Source organism: Eleginops maclovinus, chromosome 2 (assembly GCF_036324505.1).
Source record: "Eleginops maclovinus isolate JMC-PN-2008 ecotype Puerto Natales chromosome 2, JC_Emac_rtc_rv5, whole genome shotgun sequence".
In the NCBI taxonomy this organism is placed as follows: domain Eukaryota; kingdom Metazoa; phylum Chordata; class Actinopteri; order Perciformes; family Eleginopidae; genus Eleginops; species Eleginops maclovinus.
In genome coordinates, this window is record NC_086350.1 from 17,133,647 (window position 1) to 17,159,722 (window position 26,076).

General features: G+C 40.8%; 1 protein-coding gene across 1 annotated transcript in view; it reads left to right on the top strand.

Moving 5' to 3' along the window:
• Positions 1-26,076, top strand: part of ldlrad3 (low density lipoprotein receptor class A domain containing 3) — a 65,692-nt gene that overhangs the window by 24,512 nt on the left and 15,104 nt on the right. Inside the window, 2 exon segments of the mRNA XM_063909919.1 lie at positions 9,259-9,384; positions 11,199-11,327. Of these exon segments, the coding sequence (XP_063765989.1) occupies positions 9,259-9,384; positions 11,199-11,327 (255 nt within the window).

Below are 26,076 nucleotides of genomic sequence, written 5' to 3' on the forward strand. Positions count from 1 at the left end.
AGTAATAGTTCAGTTTTTGATCCTCACTTTTAGTTTGCTTTGATCTTTCTGGTCTGCTACTCCTCCTCCTCCTCCTCCTCCCCATCCCCATCCCCATCCCGCTTTAGCCGGAGCTCCACACAAAGATGGGATTGCTGATGAAGATTGACTTTGAGGCCCGCCGCACTGAGTGGAAACCCCCCTCCCACTATATATTCATCTCTTTAACTGCATCGCACTACCATTTTCACTCCTCTTTGCACCCTATCTCATCTGATGATTTTTGGCTTTTGGCTTGTAATTTGCTTCACAGACGCTTGTTTCCAATTATAAAAGCATAACCATATTCCTACTGAGATTTTCTTTTTTCATTTTTTTCACTGAACTAAATCCCTGCCAAAAAAAAATCACATTAGGTTTGTCCTCCATTTTGTCACCTCTCTCATTTTCTTCTTTTCTCCTCAGTTCCTTCACCATCACTTCTCTCCCTGTTCCTTATTGTTGGAAGCTCAGGGCAGACTAGTTAAAAAAGTTGTGTCCCATAATAGGTACACACAGACACACACACACAAGCCCTCAAAGTTAAAGCAAGTGTGTGATGACTTGGTCTTTTTAAGTAATATATACATAGGACATTTTAAGAGCTGTCCTGGACTATGTTCACCAGTACACCTCTACTACTGACGTCCCTGTTACTTAATACAAAGTCTCACACTGTAGATGGATGGATTCTGTGCCCCAGATTCTCAACACTCAATGGCCTTAAACTGTCAGCAACTGTCCAACCTGGAAGAAATAATGTTCTCCTGCATTGAGACAGAATTAGATAAATTAAGGGATCCTGTTATATCTAATCACACAGTCCGTGCCTCAGTTTGAAACACTCAGATTCACCTCCAGTACTTTGAACCTACGGACAAGCAAGACTTTTTTGTTTGTCATGGACACTACATGCTTTGCCGCTACAGATAAAAGCAAGTTATCATACAGCATCACCCCATCCTGCCTCTCCAGTTGTCAGAGGAATATTTGTGTTTGTTGTCAACGTGTACATTATCTGCTCTGGCATAAGTGGGCCCTATTATCCTCAAATAGATGGCTAGTTGTCATTGGATATATCCGGCGAGTGCTTTGTGAAAATCCCCCGGTTCCATTGGGGCTGTGGGATAGACAGACAGGCGGAGAGAGGGGGGGATGAGGGAGTCATGGGAGGAGGGGAGGTCTAGAGGAGGACTCATTATAGTTGCTGCAGCAGGAGTTCTGTCTGGATGTCTATTATCTGAGGAGCACACAATGCCTGAAAGCTTTAAGACCGCAGTACTGGAGTCTCTGCAAGTAGAGTCATAATTAGTCACCCCCCACTAAGACAACACACAAACTCCCAGTTATATATATAAATATTTAACAGCGAGAGATGATAGATTTGCAAACTTGAAAGACAGTTTGTTGACAGAACTTCTTCTCCTTCTGTTATTGCTCTATATGAATATTGTTTTAATGCAGACTCCTCAGAAAATCTCTTTCAGTTAGTGGTGCAGGAATGAGTCCTAAAACCCGAAAATAACTTGGGATTTTACCAGATTTGAACATGTTTATGGTTAGATGCCTGAAATCAGGTCTGTGGTTAACACAACCTTAAGAGATTTGCACATTTGGGGTATTTACTGACATGAAATACATCAGTAAATACCCCACTGTTGAATATCCAAAGCTTCTACATGTCATAGAAACAGTGGTTGCTAACAAGTGAATAAATAAACTACTGAACGTCATCACGCCTTTAGCTGAGCGGTGGTGATGTGCAGCCATGGGACCGTGTGTTTGTTTATTGCCCAACGCTCAGTTTTAACTTCTGCTGATCGGTTTAACGCCTCACAAATCACAAAGTGGTGCTTATTGGTTAACATTATCCTGCTGAGTTAAATGTGTTATGTCTCATAAACATGTTTTGGCTACAGAGCTTATCTTTCTGCAATATCCAATGAAAAAAACCCATTGCTTTCTGTCGAGGGACCCCTTGCGGCACTTAGTTATGGGTCAGTCTTAAAAATAGGTCATCACTGCACCACTCCATTATTGTTATCACACCGACTTTTCTAATAAAAATAAGTAGGAAATAACTCAGTGCCCCTGCTGAAATCTGGCCCCAGTCCTTTGCAATACAGTCATTACTATGGAGGCTGAGCAGTGTTTACCACCCCAGGATATTACATTTCCGTCCATCTGTAATATGAGCAGGTGGCCCCTGTCAAGAGGTTTCTTAAGAACAAGTTTCTTTAATTAATTTTAAAGTGTGTGTTTTTTTTTGAACACTTTAACAACTTTTATTCTTTTAACAAGGATGTTTTCAGTGCCCAGGGATGAGAGCAGATTGAACACAGTAACAAAAGTCTCTAGTACATGTTTTGCTCAAGGACCAGTCTGTTTTTTTACCACATACAGTTGCACTAGAACACAGCTAAAGTTAGCAAGCAGCACCCCTGTAAGCCCACGCCGTTTAGCCAGCACATTGTGCTGATGTGGGTGTCTCCGATCCAAGGAATATTTATGCAGAGCTGAAGGTAAAGGTCAATTCATACAGTATGTACTTAAACCTCCCTTGTGTTTCAGTAATGATAATTTTGTTTTAGTTTGTAGCTGGAAAACACAAAGAAAAACGAATGTATATGGATTTGGAAAGATCTTTTTTTTAAATTATTGAATGAACTGTTTTAAAACTTGAAGTGCTCCGAAGACCGAACCACCCACACATGAACTTACATGACACTGTCCGGCAGATTGTCTTTTTTTACCTGCAGAAAAAACCAATTTCTAATTTCTGACTTTGTTGTTGGCCAGACTGAATTTATTTTCCAGTGCTATCATTGGGTGTTGAAGTTCTGAATCGAATCACAAAAACCTGGCCTTGAGTCGCTTGCTTCCATTCTTTATTTATTTATGCGCTTTAGATGTGTCCCAGTCTGCTACTCCTTATAGGCCAGGAATGGTCTCAAATGGTCAGGGGAAGGGTTTATTTTCCTAGAAAAGGCAGGCGTATTCCATCCTACCAAGCCCCGCTGCTCTATGGTTTGTTTATTCTTCCGGTCCCCTATAGCACAAGGGTCAACTTAAGTCATGTAAATACTTTTTCTGTAGCTCTTTAATAACATTCTGGGCTAAGAGAAGATACGCAATATCTCCAACCAGAGTCTTATTGCATTAAAGACGAAGCTTATTATATTACTGTCTTTCTGTGCGTAGCCAGTACTCCCCTACAGATCTTTTTAATCAAGTCCAGATCTTTTTGTATGTAACCTCTGCTTTGAAGCACATAACTGAATTTTAGATGGAAACATAGGAGTTGCTTTTACAGAATCTCCTATTTTGAGCTTCTCCTCTATGGGGGTGTGATACGATGTATGTACTGTATATCTGTTGGCAGGTCTGAGGGTTTTTTCGAGCAGTGATTCAGAGATAGGCTGCTGACTAATTCTTCACACCAAGGGGTCCAAACTACCACCCTGCTCTCTGGTGTCCATAACGACAGCCTGTGAGAGGGTTAGACCAAATGGATCTTGACAGAATGTAGAAGGAGGAGAGCCGACGGAGCTCACTGGGCCTCAGAGCCAGGATTAGCCTTTTCGCCCTTGTCTGGGCAGTGCATGAGCAGGAAACAGGGAGAGATGCGTGGTGGGGCCAGAGGATGAGTGGACATGATGTGTAAAGCAAGAAGGGGGAATCAAACAAGGGGGAGAGAAATGCGCTTGGGAGAGAAAGAAAACACAGAAAAGCACATGACTAAACTAGTGGTCCTGCAGGCTGAGGCTGTGGCCCCTCTGTGAGGCTGAAATTAATTTATTCACAATTCTACACCAACAAACTTTTTGAAAGGTCAACTTTTCACTCTGCTTTTAACTAAAAGGGACAACAGCTTGCCTGGGGGCTTTAACGGAGCATGGATCAGAGAACATCAACCACACTGAGGGGCTGCTCATGTCATCATAATCAGCAAGTCAATTTGCATATTAACACTAATTTGATCAAGGCTAATGTGTGTATCCCACTTGGTCATATCTTAAACCTGTCTGTCTTTTCCGTGTTGTATTTTGCTTTTAGAAGAACACGTTTTCTGTAAATAAAATGTTCCCAAGCAGGATGACTCATAGTTGAACCCTGCTTTTCTTTAAAGCAATGGTTACCAAACGGGTGGTCAAGACCCACTTAAGGGGTCGCCAGAAAAATCTGACAGGGTCACACGATGATAATTTGCATGGTTTCGATTTTTAAATGTTGTCCTTACAAGGAATATCCGTAATTTCCCTCACTTATTCCTAATAACTCCTTTTTCATGGATAAACATAAGACTGTGCTGTCTTTTGAAAGAAGAAATAACCTCAAATAACTCAGTTTCATGACTTAATTACTTTTATTGACTTCAACTACACATTTGAGCTTGACCGCTATTCTTTAAGTGGCGCTTGTAGCCAAGCTAGGTGTTAAGCCAACGTAATGTAGTCGGACATTCAAGCAAACAATTAGTAAAACATGATTCACCAAGCTTAGACATATTAAACCTCTGACCTGTGCCACCTTCAAACCTTCTTTATGCAATAAGATTTGCTGCAGCATTACCCATTTGGGCATTATTTAAAATGCATTAGCCAGCAGCTACTCTCTCCTAGTCTGCTTTATTTGATCATTATGAGAAGCACAGCAAATTGGAGGCCCACACAAAGGGCTGGTGTTTTGTCACTTAGTTAAAAAGTGTTTTAGTACTTCATAACAATGAGGGATATAACAATTTAGAGTTTTCATTATCTGATGCACTGTTTATTGATCCTGTTAGCTCCTCACAACATTTAGAAGCAGAATGAATTAACTTTAGTGGATTACTGGAATATTATCACATCATTGCTCTCTGCAATGACGCCAAAGCCTGGAGCAACATCAAAGGTGCTTTTTGGTTTTTTTTGGTCTACTGACCTACACAATGTGCCCACAACATATTCAGCTCAAAGAAACCGCTAAATTCTTATCAACATAAAAGTTATCTTTGACAGCAGGGGTAGAAATAGCACAAAAGACTCCTGAGACAGATGATTCACATTTAGAGGCTCACACTCATGTAGGGAAGGTGTTGCTAAGATTAAGTGTGTGTGCTTATGGGATAAGAACAATGACCAATGCACTTACTTGAACTCAAAGAGCCATATACACCTGACAGATAAGTTGTTCGCTGTGTGTGTGTGTGTGTGTGAGTGTGTTACCTGTTTGTGTGGGTGTGTATATTTGGCACACTGTGGAAGAAAAATCAGGTGGGATTGGAAAGTTTTAGGGACATAAACCTGGAGCACATCTTGGTTTGAGAACCCTTTTTACCCAACTCTAAGAATAAAAACCTTAAGGGAGTAAAAAAGGCAGAAAATGAAGAGAATATGGAGCACTAATAGCAGAAAGTCTGGTGTGTCCCATGTCCTTAATGGCTGACTGATCAATGCGCTGCTGTAATTAATAGCAGGGAACAGGGATGAAATATTGATTTGGTATACAGTCTCTTTCAGATTGAATGCTATGCTTGACAAATCAATAGTCACAAATTAGGCAAAATGATTGCTTAAAAGTTTTCAAAAGAACAAGAAATGCAACCTTATCATTTTACAATGCAACGATGGGCACTTCCAGCTCAAACAAAGGGATTATAGCAGCATTGTGCTTTTTGTGATGAGTATTGCAGCAAGGCTATTATCTGGCACATCATTTGCTGCTTCCTCACTGCCCTTGCTTCCCTCTTTTTTTATCTGGAGTTGTTGAAATATTACTGATATTCTGCACATGCGCCTGCTGTAAGGTATTCTAGCCGCACTTTTTTCCTCATAACAGAACGTTTGATGGCTTTTGAGAATGCCAGTGGCCCTATACAAGTTTGGACCTTCGCATGACTGTAGCTCTATAATGTCGCAATGCCTCTACCTTCACACAGAAAGTCATTGTATTGTACTAGCATGCAGACATGTACGAAATGATTACTTTGATACTCATACCCTCCAGGCTTAAACTACCCTTGCCCTCCTTGCTTACACCCTGACTCCATTACCTATTGATTTCCTCCCTAAGGAAATTCTTTACAAGGTCAGAGAAACCTTTGAAGTCCTCAGCTGTCTCCACTGTTGTGTAGCCTCGATCTGCTTCCACTCACTCTACCCGCACTGTTTTCCTTCTTGTTACTCTCTTCCTCCAGTCTTTCTCCTCACACTGTCAATCATGCATGCCCATCACGATCAAGCCAACCTGTGCGGAGCAAGTTATTCTGTTCTCCGGGGAATTGGGGAGAGGTAAAGGAGGAGTGTGTGGAAGGCCACAGAGGTGCATATTTGGGGAAGAGCAAAGAACAACTGCAACAGGAGCTATGCTGTCAGATTCAGTCTGGCATGAATGTCAAAGCCACGGGGCAAGATAAAAACGTTGAAGGGAAGACCGACAGTATTAGTCTGTTTTAACTCATCTTAGTTCATAAAATGAGTTAAACCCAAAATATGCCATGATGCTACACGCTGGCCGAGATTTGTTCTTCCTTTGAAAAGAAACATTTGCGATCTTTTATTATTGTTACTTGTTAAAATATTTTTAGAAAAAGTACACTACAATGCTTTTAACTAAAATGTTTTAGGCATTTGTCAAAATAGGTGTGTGTGTGTGTGTGTGTGTGTGTGTGTGTGTGTGTGTGTGTGTGTGTGTGTGTGTGTGTGTGTGTGTGTGTGTGTGTGTGTGTGTGTGTGTGTGTGTGTGCTTGTGTGTGTGTGTGTGTGTGTGTGTGTGTGTGTGTGTGTGTGTGTGTGTGTGTGCTTGTGTTTGTGTGTGACTGTTATTGAAACAAGTGAAACTGAGAGGGAGAGTGTATATTTATCTTTGTGTTTTTGTGCCTTTGTTTGTTTGTCCCTCCAACTTGTGCGTTGCAGTGTGATCCAGCAACATTTTTCTGCTAGTAATAGTCTTACCTCAAAGAATCGAGCTCGACTGCTAACTTCATTCGTTTTCATTTGTGCTTCTTCAAACTAAGTTTGGAAGCCACCCAACAGTCTGTCTGCTTTTCGTAAACAACTTCTACAAAGGCTCAGAGAAGAGAAAATTTGGCACAAATGTAATGCAGTTCAAACCTAGAAACAGAATGACGACAGAAGGGATGGAGATGGGATAAGGCAGTGTCGAGTAAATGCTGAAATGAATCAGCATTGCCTAAATATGAAGTCCCATACCTGGAATATAAACAGGAAAACCTTCACAGGAGCATCAAAGGAAACATAACAAGTTTGTTTCGTTCAGCCTCAACTTGCTCCTTCTAATTAATTTTTCCTCTTCTTGCTCTGGAAGCTGCTTTGCTCAGGCTATAAAGGGCCACCCATCCCCAGAATGCAGCAAAGCACATTAGCTCTATTCCTGTTTCTCTCCCACCCCAGACTCTCCCCTCATGAGCTTGCCCTTCATGTGACTTTTTAGCTAATTTGGAACACAAACACTGGGTCTGATGAATCCTGGTAATGAGGATTTAGATGAGGGAGGGAGTGAATGAGGGATCGCAGAGCAATAACAGAGCTGTCCGTCTAGCCAAGCCCGCCAACCAAATGGAAAAAGAGCAGTGCGGATGATCTGTCTAAGCATAGAAGAAGAAAGTTGAATGTTTACAAACACTACAAAAATGATGTAAAAGGAAAGCGATAGAATTATAATAATTGCATTTATTTTATTTGTGGCCAGATTCATTTCAATATACCCATCCACAGCAGCATGTTCATGTATCATTTCTTTTATATATTGCTACAGCCCGAAGCCGTGTCTGTTTTCTCCACGAAATCAAGTGAATGTGATTTACTGCAAAATGAGCTTATAGGCCTGTGCTGTCCAGGTATACAAAGGTTTCCCAGACTATAGATTCAGGAATCGGGCGATATCGCAGCTTCCTCTCGCATTCGGCGATTACATTTCATCCTGGACACATTTGCTCCAAACCCTCGTGGTTGTTATGCCATGCTTTCCCCACTCGCTACACATAATCGGCGCAACTTGAAAGAGCTCATAAATCAGCCTTCCACAATATATTGTAGAGGGAAAAATGTGCGCCCCTGGCATTTGAGACGGCACCATGCCAACCTATGAGCGGGCCAATTCAACCTTTTGTATTCAGCTGAGTGAAAAAACAGAAAGACCGTTTGGTGGCTTGCCTTGGGTTGTCTAGTGTGCCCACTCACTCCTCCTCTCTGTGTGGTTTGGTACATCCTTTTGTTGTTCTGTGATGTTTATAATGTTGTACCCTCACTGGCATTCACTTGTAGTGGTATTTAACAATCAATCATTAGTCTTACCTTTTTAGTTGGTAACTTTTCCTTTTCCAATAAGTGTGATAACAACTCTAGTGGCTCTTATACGAAACCACATTTACAGGTTGAAGATTTGGTATTATGCAAATTACTGGAAAGGAATAATCCATGGGTACTCTCACTTAGAGAAACAGAGATCTGATTGATGATACAGAATTAAACACAAAAGTGGCTCATTTTTATAAATTGGCCATATAAATAGCTGTGGTGAAACATATTTGGATTGTCTTTTTGGTGGCAATCAGGTTAGAAATTTAAACTTTGCAGTGACTGAGCTAAAGCGCCGTGCTTTATTTTTTAAATCTGATGTCTTTGTAAGGGAGATCAATGTGTTTGAGTTAAAACTGGGAGATAGTGCTAAACGGAGGACGCCAGGCATTGATGTTCTGCGGGCTCGTCACTCAGTCACTGTCGGGCACATCCGGGAGATAAGACCCGTGGCCTGCTTAGGCTGATCAATGGCAGGATCCATACAGACGCTCTCCCTCACGATTTACCCTCGTCTTCCTTTTTGTTAACTTGCTTTCTTCTCCTATCAGTACTTTGTGCGTGGGATCATACTCATTTATTGTCATACTTCAGAAAATGGTAAGATAGGAATCACCGAACAAAAAGAAAGAGCAATTCATTAGTCTCTACAACCAAACAGCTGTTTGTCTGCTGAACCTTGTAAAATTGTTAATTATTGGATGGTTTGCTGTCCTAATTTTAGAACATGCAATTGTGTGTGCTATTATCATATAATAAACATTAAGAAAGCTTAGATGTCCTCATAAGTATGTTCCTCCCTTTCTTTGAGCACCACGGCCAAGGTTAATGCCGTAATAAAACATAGTGTAGTGCATTAAGAATTGCTGCATCATTATCACATATAATAATCCGTTGGTTTTCATTCCACTCCTTCCCCCAACCCTCCCTCTGTCCTCAGCTAAGGTCAAGTCAAAGTGCGCCCCAACATTCTTCGCCTGCACTAATGGTGTCCACTGCATCATCGGACGCTTCCACTGTAACGGCTTCAGTGACTGTCCGGATGGGAGTGACGAGGAGAACTGCAGTAAGTCTCACACCACAACCTATTCAAATATTAGTAATCTGTCTCGTGCCAAACCTACCGGAAGCTGCTACATAATGAACCGCCCCCCACTCATCATATGCATCTGTAGTTATACGACTATTGATCAGTTGAGTACTGAATCCAAACTTTATTCAAGTACACTTGTTTCTTTAAAAACTAAGAAAAGCAATGTACTGATACTACTATGTTACACGTTTCAGTCTTTTCTGTCGGATATTTTTCAGCTCTGAAAAAAATAAAATCTTGTAATCATATTATAGTGTTATAATCAGGGTATTCACAATTTGGGCTGGGAGATTATACATGTATAACAGGAATCCTGGATTATGAACAGCTGTGTGGAGTTTGAAAGATGTGTTAACCAGGCAGCAGTGTCTAAGGAAAGATGCTGCTGGATGAATTATTTGAAATGAAGTACCAACTGTTTTTGGAATTTGACCAACTTTAAGAACCATTACAATATGGACGTGCAATTAAACAGTTTTAGTACTCCTTTTAATGTGCTTTGTCAATGAATTATGAAAAAACAACTGAAAAAACTCATTTATTTTGAGGCAAAGACAGTCAACAAATAACTTTTATTACATTAAGACAATCGCCACATCTCTGTTCCTCTTTCACACTTTCTTTTCCTCTCTTCCCCTTTTCCTCTTCGTTTAGAGAAACTAAACTGACACCCAAGTCTCCATCTTTGAAGGTCTGTCTATACTATAACTGTGTGTTTCCAGAGAGACACAACACAAACACAATCATGTACCCGTTGCCTTTTATAGATTTGGTTATGGGGCAGGTGTGATCAAAGATTGTCACTGCAATTAACCATGTTACATTTGCTCTACACGGCTTTACGTAAAGCCAGAACAGTATTACAGCATTGCTTTCAAAAACTTGAAGCAGGTATTCTTTATGTCCCTCCTTACAGAGGAAAATTGAGGATGTCATTCTATCAAGAAAGCAATTTATGTACTGTTGCTGTTCCCGCCAGTCACTATCATATTCTGCATTTTGAGCAGATAATAATAGTAGTGACATGAAAAAATGCTGAATGTTGCAAATTCAATATCCCTCACAAAATAGTTTCAGTCGTCTTTATTTTTTGGCATTGCTTGTAACTCCTGACTCATCTGTAGCTTTACCTTTTGTTGAAATAAAGATCGATCCAGGTGTAGTTTGTATTATCCAGCATGTAGTCTGTCCCTACATGACCCAATCTCTGCTTTCTCAGTGGGGAACGTGCATCAAGCCGATCACTCACCATTGTCTGAGGCAGTGTTCCTTGCCTGCAGGGCACCACGCTCACAAATCTAATCTAAGCATTTAAATGGAGCTTTGCTGCAGGCTCTCAGCACTGTGTAATTGTCTGGATCTTCACATAAGATAATTCCACCTCATTTTGCTGAAGCTAAACTCAAAACTAGAACATGTGCTAAAAGGAAGTAATAGTTCTGGGAGAGATATTTTAATATTTCTTGTTCTCAGTTTGAGTTTTATCCCCAGATCAAATGCTTTACTACTTCTACTCTTAATGATTTATTGCTTCTCTTAAGATCCTGATTAAAATGAAATGCCTAATATTGTATGTATTTAATTGAATTAAAGCATTGAAAATAGTAAACAAAACAAAATCTAAAAACTGCACCACTGCAGAATATGAATTTAATTTGGTTTTAATCATTTGTTTACCTCTGAAGTTTGTTTTCACACAGTTGCTTGTGTTTCACAGGTAACTTGAAACCTCTCACTGTAACCCTGATTGAACTAACACCCTGACCTCTGACCTGCTTCAACCACAGCAGGCTCTGAGTGCTCGGAGACTCGCTTCAAGTGTCGGAATGGCCACTGTGTGGACCGCAGCTTCTTGTGTAACGGCCAGGACAACTGTCAGGACAACAGCGACGAGGAGCACTGCGTTACTACAGCGGGTGAGTCATAGGTCAAATGTGTGAGATGGTCATGTGTGTAGAAAAGAATGAGGAAATAAAACATTTATTCTGGCTTTGGGAATCTGACACGGGGGCAGGGTGACAGTGAGAAGGTTTAAGCGACGAAGGACAGTGAATTGTAGCGAAGTAGAGACTTGACCTCTCGTTAGCCTTTAACGCACCAGGGTCAAACTGTTTTTGCTGAGGGTTTGTCTGGATAACTGACACCTTCATCAAAATTATAATACGCAGGAAAAAAAGGTGAATACCAAGAAACTAACTGACTAACTTACACAGTGAGAAGTGAAACTATTATACAATTCATATCTTTATTCACTCATTTTATTCTCTTCCTTCAGTCCCTAAGCAAAAACAAAATCAAGAACAATTTAAAGATGAGCCTGGTTGGTTACCACTTTTACATTCATCAATCTGGAGTTTGTTTATTTCAATTAGACCATAATTGTTGGAAATATTGGCAGGGAACTTTGCAGCATATTTCAGAACAGGTGCAAGCTTGTAGATACAGTAAGTGGATAAATGGTGATAGAGGAGTGGGAAGATTGTGTCACTCAGTCTGCCACATCATCTGATATTTTTTTTAAAACATCACTTCCGAGAGGCTTTATGCAGCCGGTTCATAAAGATATAGCAAAGCCACTGACATATTCAACTTTTTGCCAAAGAAGACATGTACTGCGTTAGTGTACGGTTGTAATATCTAATCATATTGTTGACATTGTAGTCACATCCCTGACATTGAGTATGATGATTTCTGGTTTAGAGTGTCTTATTCGCTGGCAGGTACCACTTTCATCTGGCATGCCATTCTTATTCCATTGCCAGCTCGGCTTCTCACAGACAGCTGCTGCCACGATGGCACAACAGTCGACTCCTGTCAACACTCCTGAGCTTCCAATGGCAATCCAACATGGATTCTGCCAGCATTCCAACCCTGATGTTAAAAAAAAGTCCTGTGTAGCCCCATCCTATGTCTTGGTGCTGCTGTCATTGATTTACTCAGTCAGAAAAAAATCTAAGTTTGTTCAGTATCAAAAGCCCAGTAACCCAAGAAGACAGTAACCCGGAAACATGTGAAAAAGCTAACATTTCTGATAAACAGGCTATGCAGCAGTAAGACATTACACTTGAGAATATGAACACTGCAAAATATTTTAAAAACCATTAATTCTCTAAAATAAAATCACAGTTCATTTGTTTTCCGGCTGTGAGAAATGGCTCTGATCCGACACTATTGACAATTTACAGAATGGGTAATCATGCAAGAGATCATTTTCTTTCTTGTTTTAATTTAGCAAACTGATATATTACCTCACATTTGATTAGCTAACATTAATCAATCTTTGTTTTGTTTTAAACGGCCTCATTAGGGAAGTTGATTTAAGCATTTATTTATTTATTTGCACTTGTGTTTGTAAGAAAGACAGAGAGTCTATCCATCATCACAAGCCTGTCGTTCTCAAACTCCTGACTCAATGCAGAGCTACAGAACGCTGAATAGACCTGAAGAGTGCTGCAGAAATATTGATTGACATCTGTGTTCACTGCACTCTATGTTATTGTTTGAAAGTGAACAACTCTGGTGCAGTCTTCACAACAAATACTGTTCGGAGAGCTCATTGCAATAAACCTAGTATTAACAGAAATGTTTGCACGGGTTAAAAAATGCAAATCAAGGTAAGACACAACATTCTGTATATAAATACTCAGAAGATATATGTTGTCAGAAAGGTTTAATTCTCAGTGAAGATCTAAGGGGTGATTTATGATCCATTACATGTCATTCAGCTGATGCTTTTATCCAAGGTGACTTACAATAAGTGCAAAAACCATAAATATTCAAACTCCGAACAACAAGGAAAGTGCAGATATATTCACTTCAAACAAGAACATACCATAAGTGCTGGTGAATTAGTTACAAGGTCTACATTTACTCAAATAATGCCCCCCCCCCAGCAATAAGTTAATTTCCAAGTTACAATCGACATGGATGCGTTTTCCGTTTGCGACGGAATATGTTCAGAGTTTCTGCTATCGTGATCAATGTCAATGCGGAGCTCCTTCTATCATTTAGAAACCAGGATAGCAAACAGTCGTGTTTTTGAGGGGAACTTGGTCCCACTCGCAGAGATGGAGTAGCAAGCCGATACTATGACGCCGATCGTAGTGCCAATCCATACCGTCACAAGTCCTGAATTCAATTATAAGACTCCATTACTTACAAAAAGAAAGTGTTCTGCTAAGGCTGACTGGTCGGTCTGCCACCATCTTTAAAACATTTTCAGCTATCTAATCTTTTTCATAAAAATGCTGAATGTTTTCATTTCAGCTCCCACAGAAATGTACCAGTCCCAGAGTGTTGTTTTACTCCCAAAGACTCCCTGTCAGCACTGATTTAACAGTACTTTCTGTATGCATAGAGCACAAATGACCCAAATGTTTCCTGCTTATTTTATTTGTGTAGCGCTGCATAAAGAACAAAGAGTTATGAGCTGAGTTGTTGTGACCTTCAGAAACCATCAAGGAAGATCAGCTCTGTTATTATTTCTCTGTGTTTATTTATTTTTTTATCATAAGAATCTGCGATTTTGAGGGAGTAAAGGCATCACTGCTATTTTACTCTATGCATTTCTTTCCTGTCTGAACTCTCACACACACACACACACACACACACACACACACACACACACACACACACACTGTAGACTCACCGTACATTCTGCGCTGACTTTGCCACACTATAATAAGTGCAGACCTGCAGGTGACAGATAAGGCATACAATATCCGCTCTCAGCCACCTGAGCACAACTTCTCCTTCCTCACTTTCTCCCCTCTAACTCCTCCTCTGTTCAGCTCCTTCCTCTTTACCCATAATTACTTGCTTCAGTGTCTCCACATGTGTTTCCTTCATTTGAAGAGTCTAGTGAGAGATCAGCATGCAGCCTGTCAGCGGACACATCATCACGGCACATATAGAGTAGCGTTTGGTTATCCTTCCTCAGTGGTGGCAGATAATGAGATCCACAGAAGCAGCACTATCCTCTTAGCTTTTTACGCCTCTGGTGTTTTTTATTCCTCATCACAGGGATTTCAAAGTATTTGGCACAGTTAGACACAACCACCAGCATAGAGCTGCTTGTACTGTTTATCTGTTGATTTGATGGGTAATTTATTTTGGAAATAGCAGCGAGGTGGCAAAGTAGCAAACAGTGCAATGTAACAATACACAATCTTCCATAAATGCATTGGTGCAATCATTGCACTGCCAGATAGAAGGGGTGGGATTGGGGAGCCTGTAACGGATAACAGAGATAAAGAAATGGAAAGCTCACCACATAAACATAATATAGTGAAGCAGAAAGGGAGTTGAGAGGAGCAATGCATAGCAATGGGCAGGAAGATGGAAACAAGCATAGAAAGACAGGTGATTTGGTAAAGAAAGACGGCGATTTTGATAGAACTGAGTGCGGGGCGGTGATAAGCCAGAGAGGATGAGGGCAACATCCGTCTCAAGTTGAGCCCTGAGGCCGAGCAGCGTTCCTCTGGAAACAGGAATGGCATGAGAGCTATTTTTGCAAAGCTGTGCTTCTCATTGCTCTCCCCGGTCTGCCGGATCGCACATAGCAGGAAGAGTGCAGGGAGGGACGCATGTTCGTCCCTGTGATGAATTGTTGTTGAAACACCGTCGTGGGGCTCACAGGACATGGCCAGATTCTGGGGGAGAGAACAAGAGCGCCACTCTGCATATCCAAGAAACACACCCGCACAGATTCACACAAAGAGAGTCACAGTACATCTGACAGTGCATATTAAATTGTCAACAGAAGAACTCTGCAACCTCCGGAAGAAACTTTCCTGAAAGTCACGTCACTGACAGGTTTAGACACTCAGAAGTGATGAGCTCAAAGTTTGTGCTTTTTTTTTTGAAGTGACTAAGAATCCCCTAAGAGTTGTTTAAGGAAAGCAATTGATTTTAAATGCACACATCAGCGTCTCTCATTACGCATTCATTAACACAAGTAGACAAACTAGATCAGATGGGGTGGTGGCTGTGGAAGGATGTGATTAATTCTCACATCTCCTCTATCTCAAAGAAGCTTCATCCTGGAAGTTTTTTCTTAATCAAAGTTGTTCTGAGAAAGTAAAACTAGCAGTGAGGGAAAATGGAAGGAACAGAGAGCTAGAGGATGTTTTGAGGATGTCAAAGCTTCGAAAAGCTTTGTGCATTTTGTAAGATAAGGTATGCTTTGTGTGTTCAAAGGGATTAAATGCATTTGTTTTGGTCGTGTATGTGCATTTGTTCTTTCAGTGGACAACACAAACACATTTCAAATGTTGTTGTGTTCCTGTACATAAAACAATGTAAAGCTTTGACGATAAATCTTTCCCATCATGCAGATTCATGAGATGCTGTAGCTTTGAACCCTCACATGAGGAAGATTTATGATTTCCCTGCTGCATGTCCAGTACCCTATCTATTTTTATATATTTTTAGTGTAATATTTGGACAAACAAAAAGCTAAACAAATCCTCAAACCCATAAGGACTGCACACTTCGAAATCATCAAAACATTAATTAGGCATTCTTCACACAACAGGGGGCAGCATCAGTTCTGCCGACCACAAAGGTTCCGATATGTTTATATTCTATTGTCAACTCGATACATCTATTTACATGGGATTTAAATAACAATGCACAGTAATCTAAATTATTTATAGTCTGCCTGCTCAAAGGATTCTTATACACTGTATCATTCTTACAATGACAGAATCGCACCCAAGGGTAGGCCTTTGTTTACACACTACCTCAATGTGCACTGTATATTATGCAGATTCTATAACTCCTGTGGAGACAGGCAGAAAGTCCCTCTGCAAAGTAAAGAATACTAGTACACACTATCATGTATGGTCCAGAAATTAAAATTGCCCAAACACATTTTGTTGCTTTCTTTTTTTTTACCAGTGACCCCATCCGAGTAATCACTAGCCTACACCTCCCAAAAGAAGTGTCAGTCAGAGTGAGATGTTGGGCAGCAAGCTGACAATTAACATTAGTCTGCTACATAAGTTTATTGGCAGCCAACATCACCCTTGACATGGATTGATTTGATGAAAAATAGACCAAGCACTAAACACAAGCTAAGATCTGTAAAAGGAAGTGTCAGCAAGATTGTTTGGAGAGAGGGCAACATGACAGTGTAATTAAACACTCCATTTTCTTTTTGATAAGCATGTCAGCAAGAATCAATTGTGTCACAGTGATTGTCAAGGCATATCGTTACTATGTCTGTCCAGCAAAAACATGACTATTACCAAAAGTTTTTTTTCATTCACATATCCGCACTCTCGATTCCAACCGACAGTAGAATATAGTTTTAACCTTCTGCTTTGTGAATGGAGCACTGCTCTCGGAAAAGTTAAATCCCTCATATCAAACTCTAGGGATGCCCCTCCTCCCACAGAGAGTAATCTGCAGCTTTCTGTTTGTTATATCCTCCTAAGGCTGTGTAAGAACTACTTGATAGATCCACTAGCACTGCATCTGCTGTTTTGCATAAGCACTATGTATTTGACAACCTGTCCTCACAGCCCTGCCATTTACAGGGCCAATAAACACCAGTAATTCAGACGGGGCTGTATATACAGTGACGGTCTGCTGACACCCAGCAGTAACTCCTGCCTCCCCATTAGCATCGCCAGTAAACTGGACATTGATGTATAGTGTCAGTGTGATATAGAAAGAATAAAGAATGTCTGGGTGATTAAAAGCCCCTCGGTATGCATTCACATTTTGTATCCCTTTAGCTCACTAATAGCTTCTCCCACAGCTGTGTCCTACCCCAATGATATCTGCCAGCCTTATAGATTAAAATGACAAGTTAATCCACGAGCAGTTTTTGTGGTGGAGACGTGTGACGCTGAAATGTTGGTCTGTTCATGCCCCTCGTCAGTAGCACTGGCAGAGAGAGAAAGGTGTGGGAGGGAGCGTGAAATGGCGTAGGAGAATATAATGGCAGTAGACTGAGGTGTGGGAGTGGAATGTAATAGTGCCAGTTTATCAGAGCCAACACACACTTGACAGGTACAAGTAGAACATTTCGCTGCCCATGGATTTGAACTCAGGACAGTTTCAGGATTTGCTTTTGTTAGCTCTAAAGCCTGTTCACAAAGCAGAGTTCAGGGTCTGTTGGCTGAGAAAAATAACCAAGCACTGGGCAAGATGCTGTTACTGTAGTTGCTTCTGGCAACGTTGAACCGAGCAGTTCAACTGACTATTTAAATTGTAAATGAAATTGTTTTGCATTGTAGTAAGAGTGCATTTGGAAGGACTAGCAGTCGCATTAAGAATCTATAATTCTGGTATCTATGGTTCTTATTTAATTAATTCAATAGTTTATGTTCATCACCCCATCTGTTGTGTATTTTCCTTTTCATCTTTCATTTGTTGTCATCCCTTCCCTCCCTCCCTCCCTTCCTCGCTGCCTCCCACTCACCAAGGCTAAGTGTCAGTCTTTTCAAAGCTCCTGTTGTTTAAGGGCCCCATTGCTATTGGCTATGGCCACACATGGGGGTCACTCCCGGGACCAGAGTCTGTATGAATCATCCCCGTCCTTGATTCAGGACCAGTCAGCCGTTGCTGTCCAGGCTCCTGTAAATTAACAACCCTTCTCTCCGAAACCTATCCTAGCTCAGTCACCATGGTGATGGTGGTCAAGTGACGACCTGCACCCACAGACTTGTGGAGGAATTTCACTCCGAACAAAAGCTCTACTGTTGCTGTTGGGGAGAGTTGGACTTTGAGTGAGGGGCCTTCTCTGTTTGTGTGTTTCTGTGAGTGCAGTTGTGCGTGGGTGTACTCGTCATTGTTCTCCATCACTTATTGTTCCCAGTCCTACAACCTCTATTTTCAAACTTTATTTGGATGGCAAAGCGATCCAGGTTTGCCATTTAATAATAATGCAGAATAAGTGTCAATCCGTATTTGAGCTGGCATGGTCCATTATAGCCTTGCACCAGCCAAAATCATTGAGTCAAGATAAATGATCTGCATTTTGAACCATTACATTACTTAAGTAGCCCTGTAAAATGTAAAACCTCAGAAAGGACCCAAACAAGCTCATTAGCTCACTGATTTGTGCTTCTACGAGCATCACATTTGCATTAGAGTGCCTTAAGCCTGGCCTCAACTGCAACATTTCGCTGCTCCATCGACACTTGGCTTAAGAGCTGTGCCCCTCGCTGGCCCCTCGCGATACACACTCACTGGTTGGCTGACAGCAGAAAGGAGCTGAGAGCACCATGTAAAGTGTGTGAGGCTTGAATAGGGCTCCCTTTCTCAAACTCTTTTGTTTCCTGCTCTGCATCTAAATCATTTCAGTCATTTACCTTACCTCCACTCTCTTCACAGTACACTGGCTATTTTAGAAAATTGCGCCTGCCTATGCTGCATTATGCAAACTCCAATGAGGCTCAGAAAGCCATTATCTTTCTTAAACAATATCACATTAAAGAAAGATGTTTTGAAGCTGCAGCAATACTACTTATTGACCACTCTTTTGTCACACTGCTAAAGTCCTGAATAGCTGTAGGGTACTTTTGACTACTTCTTTGCAAAGGGTAGAGATTATTAATGAAGTTGTTTGTAGGTTCGCTGTGCACTGAAAGAACTTAAAAGGAAAACGTAATAGCTTTTTGTTTTTGGTTTGTCTAAGAAATGTTCCCATGAGTTTGCACAAGAGACTTTTTATCTCTGTCGGCCAAGAGAAGGAGAAAATGCTGTTTCTGCTTTTTTTAAATTGCACTAAGTTTAAAATGTAGAAAATTATGAAACCAGAGCAAAGAGGCGCACTGAGTATTAATTCATTCTCTTGAATAGCTTTAATGAATGTTGAAGAAATTTAGATATAGTACTTTTAAGGAGATGGTTATATGCCTAGAGCGGAATTAAATTTCCACCACATAATTATTTTGAATGTATTATCTTTTCTTCACGCATGTCTAATGCAGCCATCCATAAATAGCAGAGTCACTTAGTAGCCTTAAAACTCTGCTCTGCATCATATTAAATGTTATATTGAATCAAATAAAAGAGGCTAAAATATGAAAACAAAAGTGTTACAAGACTTGCATCAGTTGCTCTTGTATCTTATCAATCTGATTGGCTGTCACATTGTAGGGGTTTGGATCAGTCAACACATTTTCTAGTCCCAGTGCTAAATATTTTTTTCTGTTGTCACGCATTACTTCTCCACGATACCCTGACAGTAACTAATTCAGTATTAAATATTACTAAGTGGCTGCATTATCGCCACATCTACTAAAGTGGCAATGGACCCAAATGCTGTGCAGCCATTAGCAGCAAACAGATGGACACCCTTGAGTGATGCATTAGATGTCAGTCATCTCTCACTATAATGGGCCGGGTTATTTTCTGCAAATGCTTTTTCCGCCAATACTGTTAGAGTGCATTTACCCGGGAGAGCTGAAGGTGCTGCACGACAGAAAAGGAGCAACGCCAATTATATATAGTTTGATAAAATGCAGACATGTGTTTGGGTGGTGATAGAGGTGCAAGGTACAATGTCGCGTGTGTGTGTGTGTGTGTGTGTGTGTGTGTGTGTGTGTGTGTGTGTGTGTGTGTGTGTGTGTGTGTGTGTGTGTGTGTGTGTGTGTGTGTGTGTTAGAGCTATGAGCATCCTTATATGTGTTTGGTGTGCATGTATCCATCAGGGAAATGCAAAAAGAAGGAAGGCTTAAGTGGAACGGAGGAAAAAGAAGAATGCCCTGGAGAGAGGAGAGAGGGATTGCATGTCAGAGAGTGTGAGAGGTAGAAATGCAAGAGGACGGTGAGGGGGGGTGTGGAGGGTAGGATATGGGATGAAAAAAGAGCAAACTGTGAGTGTGAAGACGATGGAGCAGAAGAAGCAAGGAAAGCACATGGAGAGAGTGATAGGGAGGGAAGCTGATGGAGATGAGGAATTAGGAAGAGTGGCAACGCCATTGAGGGAAAAAGATAAAAAACTCTCTGGATTCTTTGTGTAAAAGACAGGGAGTCAAGGGGGAGGACAAAAACGCAGATGGAAACGGGGAGATGGAAACAGTAGCTGGGGAAGGGGTCATGAGTGCTTGTAGAGAGAGGGAAACCCCTAAAGAGAGAAACAAATGATTAGAAGGTAAACAGGGAATAAGGTATCCGCAGGGATGAGAATAAGCAGGCAGAAAACATGCGAGACAGGTGCAGAAGGCAAAGGAATGAGCCAAAGAGCGCTGCTTTGGGAACAGGAAACAACAAAAAACGAAGAATCACAACGAGTGGATTGAATTTGCGCCAGAGCAGTGATGTGGGAATGAAACAAAGCTGGACTGATAAAAGAGGAGGGAAAGTATTTGAGGGAAACGGCAAACACAGTGGAGTAGGGGATTTTGAGTGGAAAAAGAACATGAGTTTTTGAAGGAGGCCATACTTGAGGTTTAGAGATTGAAGAGGGGGCCTAGATTAGAGCTTCCATGCAACAGTGCTCTCATTCATGGTAATTACTGGAATTTGCACCATATTTCTCCATTTCTGCCTTGTCTTTTTTGTTCCTGTTGCACTCTCTCCTCTGTCTCTTTGACTCATGTACCATTACACTCCCCTCTAGTTTTTTGCAGTTTTGGCATTTGGCCCCAATCTCCACTCTTTTCTCATCACTTCTATTTACCATTTCACCTCCTCATGGCCCACTTTCTTGTCTTCTCTTATCATGGGCTTCTCCTCTGTTCTCTTGCTTCCTCTGGCGATCTTCGGTCGCTTTGTTCAGATCTGCAAGGCTTAAAACATAATGCTTGAAATGATAATACCCCTTTGTTCCTCGGCTAGTATTTTTCCTTTTTCACCATCCCCTCAAACAGCCTCGGCATCATTTTCTTTTCTCTCCTCGCCTCTGCCTCACCCATTCTTCCTGTTTATGTTGTTCTCATTGTTTGGTACTGTCAGATTACCTGAATATTAGAGGCATGTTAAAATCATGATGGAGATTGAGAGAGACAGGGAAAAGGGTGAGAGATACAGTGAACATAGAGAAAAGGGTTTGTGTGGTGGGTTTCACCTTTGGTCCTTCTCCTTAGCAGCTTTTTTGGTGGAGAGAATGCACAAAAAGCAAGGACAAGTATGCCTGCAGGACAAACATGTGCACAGATCTGTGGTTTACTTACATGAGCTGCTGGATGGTTCAAATTAGAGTATATGGTTTGCGGCAAAGAGAAAAAAAATGTTATGTAACGCTTGAGAAACCAAAGGCAGGGACTTAATGGTTACCACATTGAAAATAAAAACAGAGTTTAAATGAATACAAATCTGTTTTTGATATCAAAATCATAAATAATATTAGCCTCACAATGCTGAACAAATATATATACAATCTGAAGCAAAGGTTAACAGGGATTACTTATCATTAGTCAGCATGGCATGACTTATGATGTGTGATCTTCCTTACTGCTTGAGTTTTGGTCTTGAGTCTTGCTCAGATCAGCATGCAACAATGCATGAAGCCTTTAAATACATTTGCTGCCTTTTCTGAAGCACTGTATCATGGGTACTGGCTGAAAGTAGAGGGCTAATCAAGTTTTTTATGTGACGTCAGGAACACGATTAAGTGATTAATTCTTAATAACGCTCTGAATGACCTGTATGTTGGCAGTTTGATCCCCAATCGATAAAAGTTATTGACAGTCCTTGGCTGATGTGCACATTAACCTTGAACTTGCCAAAGCATTTGATGGCTACATTTTGAAACTACATTGGTCACGAGGAGGATTTCCTTTGTGCCAGAACTAAGTAGTGGCAAAAATGGAGATCCTGGTTAAGAATTACCAAAACAACTTTAAAGGTAAACGTTTTTCTCACTTGTTAAAGCTTTTTATAGCTATGTATTTTGTTTTCCTTATTTCTTTCTTCTTTGCATTTTATTTTCTACCTTTCGATTCGTCTTAAAACCAGGAGTGTCCTTTTTTAAATCTCTTTAAAAGCAAGACCTGGCCAAGGTTTCAGCCGTGCAAATTCATAACACGTTACATTTCAACATATACAACATAACATACAGAATAAACTATATAAAAGAACAACAGTGGATTTACAGTGTGACCTCGCAAAAAAAACAACAACATGCTTTTATCACCTTGTTTCCTTTGATGCCTTACAACTATCAATTGATATGAATGTTTTGTAGATTGTCCCATGATACCCAAGTTGCATAGAAACAGTAAGTCACCAGTCTTTTACTGTTATAACTTTAAAATAATGAAGATGTGCTAAGATGTGGATGAAAGGCTGTGTTTTACTTTGTGTGTGTGGAATGGGACTCGATTGCACTTCAAGTGTAACTTGCTCTGGTCCACTTTATTGGGAATATGATTTTGATTTTGACCATTTGATGTGTCAGACTTAGTTCATATGTTTGTCAGTGGATCCCAATAACAGGGCAACAGTATTTCATTTCAAAGTGGTTTCTTACAGTACAAACACTGAGTGAAATGAAGATGCTGCTCAAGTGCACCAGGAATAGCTACATAGAGTGATATTCTGCCCTTTGTGAGAAATAGTTATGTGTGTGTGGGTTCCAAAACCAGCTTCATTGCCAACAAGAATCTCATAGGAAAGTTAATGAAGGTTGAAGGCCGACAAGTTCTGTTGTTTCTCCATCTGCAGGATCATTGCATGTAGAACATTTAGTCTTTCTTTCAAAGTGAAAACAAACTCACACAACGTGTAGCTCTAGGGTGTATTTTCAGATGGGTTATCTGTCATTAGCAAATGTTCAACTCTTATTGCCTGTAGAAGCACCACACTCAGGATATAATGTGCAATCATTTACTCTTTTAGATGTAAAAACATATTTGTGTGCCCTCTATAGGCTGATTATGCACTGATCTATAGGCGTTTCCCCTTCAGACCATGCACAATAGAAATGGTTCTGTGGACCAACTGCAAGTATTCCTGAGGGGTAGCTTATGAGGGGTGTGGTTTCCTAGCCTAGTTTCTAAAAGCAGCCTCTACCATCTCTGCCCATCTACTGGGGAAATGTTTAGCTGTTAGTATTCACAGAAATATCATCAAGTCTCAGGGCTGTGTTTTCTTTGACTTTTATTAAGATTAATTTTCCCTCTAAGTATGTCTTGAAACATTATACAACTCCTAAAAAACAGGGCTGAATATATGTTTGATAGTCACCTTTTAGAAAGTAGTTGTGTTTTTAAACTCATTAGACCCATTTGTTTGTACAGCTGTTAGACTAAATAAACTTAAACTGATACTAAGTTTACACATGGCGACGTAGACCTGTTCTCGTTTAAGTCCATCAAACCTTTTTTACAGGTGTTTTAAAGAGCAGTGCACTCACAGTAGTTCACTTGTATGGCTTACTGTGACTCATACATATTATTAAATGTGTATAGAGGTTTGTAAAACTGCTAAATATTCTTTTTTTTAAATAACAACTTGCTTTAGTTAATTGGATAACGCTTTCCAAAGTATCCAACTGATAGATGCCTGTTAGCACTCATCTAATAACGCTGTTCTGTTTGTAAAACAGAAATGTACACCAACTGCACAAACACATGACTATGAAGATAAATGTTTACACACTGGATAAATTGCGTATGGAATTGGGATGAAGAGATACTTGTTTTGCTTCTTTTTGTGCCTGTAATTGCATTTGTGCCACAACATACAAACTCTCCCCTGTATACCTCATGACGCTTCTCTCTCAGTAACACAGTATCATACAACTCCCTCAGGCTACTGCTAATGCATAGCCGAAAGCTGCATTAGTTATTAGTGGGGCAACAATTTGACACACTTACACAGTGTGCCACAGTTTGATGTGAAGTCTATCTCATCTTAGGTTGTGTGGCCTAGAGATTGTATTTCCGTCTTAAAGAATATGTGCATGCATGCCTCCGCCTGGCGTTGATGGATGGAATTATGAATAAATGTGCATATTTTCAAAAGCCTTAATTACCGGGAGGAAACGAACATGTGTGCAAGTGCATGGATGAGGATCAATTGCATTGAAAATGATGCAGCATAAGCGTATGTTAACGTATACAGCGCCTGGCTGTTATTGATTTGGAAGAACCCATTAATGGAGATGTCTAAGCCATTAAAATAGGCCCCTGCTGAGAATGAGGCATATAAAAGATCAACAAGCATAGAGTAGCAGATTTGTTTGATATGACCAGAGAAACAAAAGCATCTGGGAGGGAGAAGACAAAACAAACATTCATTGAGCTTTTAGCAATAAAACGAAGGAAAAAATGATTTCCATAGAGATTGAAAAAAAAAGTGGTTTTGGGAAAGAGTGTGACCAAGGTAGTGAATAAATGATATCAATAAATTAAGCTGTATAGGGAAAAGAACAAGGTCCCTCTCTCACTTGTGAAGGTTAAACACACACTGAGCCCCACTGCTTTATTTGTACCAATAAGCCACAGGGCACATATACAGTAAACTGTAATACATGCCTAATTGATTTTAGAGCAATTGATCCTAATTGGCTGTTTGTGTTCAAGTTGTTCCCTTTGGCAACAAGAGGAGTTCTGTTCTCTTCCGGTTAATAAAGCTTTGGTATTGTAAATAGCCAAGGGAAGAGGTGCAAAAGAATGCTGTTTGTCACATCTTTGCAACGTATCAAACCCTCCTCCTCAATCTTTTTGGTGTTCAAGAAGACGTCAGGCAGCTATTTCCAGTTGTAGGCTCTACGCCATGTGCAGGGAGACAAAAGAAGATGAGAGACAAAAGAAAGACTGGCATGCAATAATATTTGTATGCAAATGGCCATACAGAGATGGTTACACACTCAGCATACCTTCTAGTGAAACAAACCAAGATTCCTGCTGTTTTTTTTTCTCCCCGTCATTTCAGTCAGCTCCCCCATTGTTCTTTCAGACCGCACAGCATGCGTGGTCAGCATTCTTCGCTGCCGGGCTTCACATGTGTAAAAGGTCACGACTTCGAACACTTATCTCGGAGAAGGTTCTGCGACAAGCCTTATCTGTGACCTCCAGGTACCAGCCCCCCGTTGGCACTGATATACTCGGAGCAAATATGTACAAGCTTCACAGCTGACCATCATGCTCCACTTCTTATCACTCAGACAGACGCCATTGATTCCTCTCTTGCCGAGCACAGAGATACGAGGTGGAGCAATAGACCTTCAGCAACAGACTGTGTTGTTCTGTTGTTTGACTTTGATAAAAGACGCAGGGGCTCCTCAAGCTTCCACCAGGCTGACCAGGCCCATTGTTCAAGGAGAGGGGATTAGATGGTGGAAAGGCCATCAGGGGGTCTTTCTCTGTTTCTCAGCCAGGAGGAGAACAGGGCAGAACTGAAGTCATGGGAGGACTGGCATTGTACGTGGCAACGGATATTCTGTGTGTCTGCATGGTTTGTTCTTCCTTGTTCTTTGCAGACAACTTTTTGGGCTTATTTGAGTGTGTGTGGGTGTGTGCATGTGACATTGCAGGGTTTATCCCACTTGATCTGAAGCCAGATCAACTTCACTGCGCCCCTCTCCTCTCTGGGCTCAGACTTATCGTAGCGTGGCCTGCCAGGATAAAGTGGGCCTGTCGTGCGGGGCGGGAAGCTGCTGTTCACTGTACCTTTTTTAATAGATAAGCCTTGAGCATGCTGCCCATGTTTGCCTTTAGCCTTGAACAGCATCGACTGGCCCATTTGCATACTTAGTGTTTC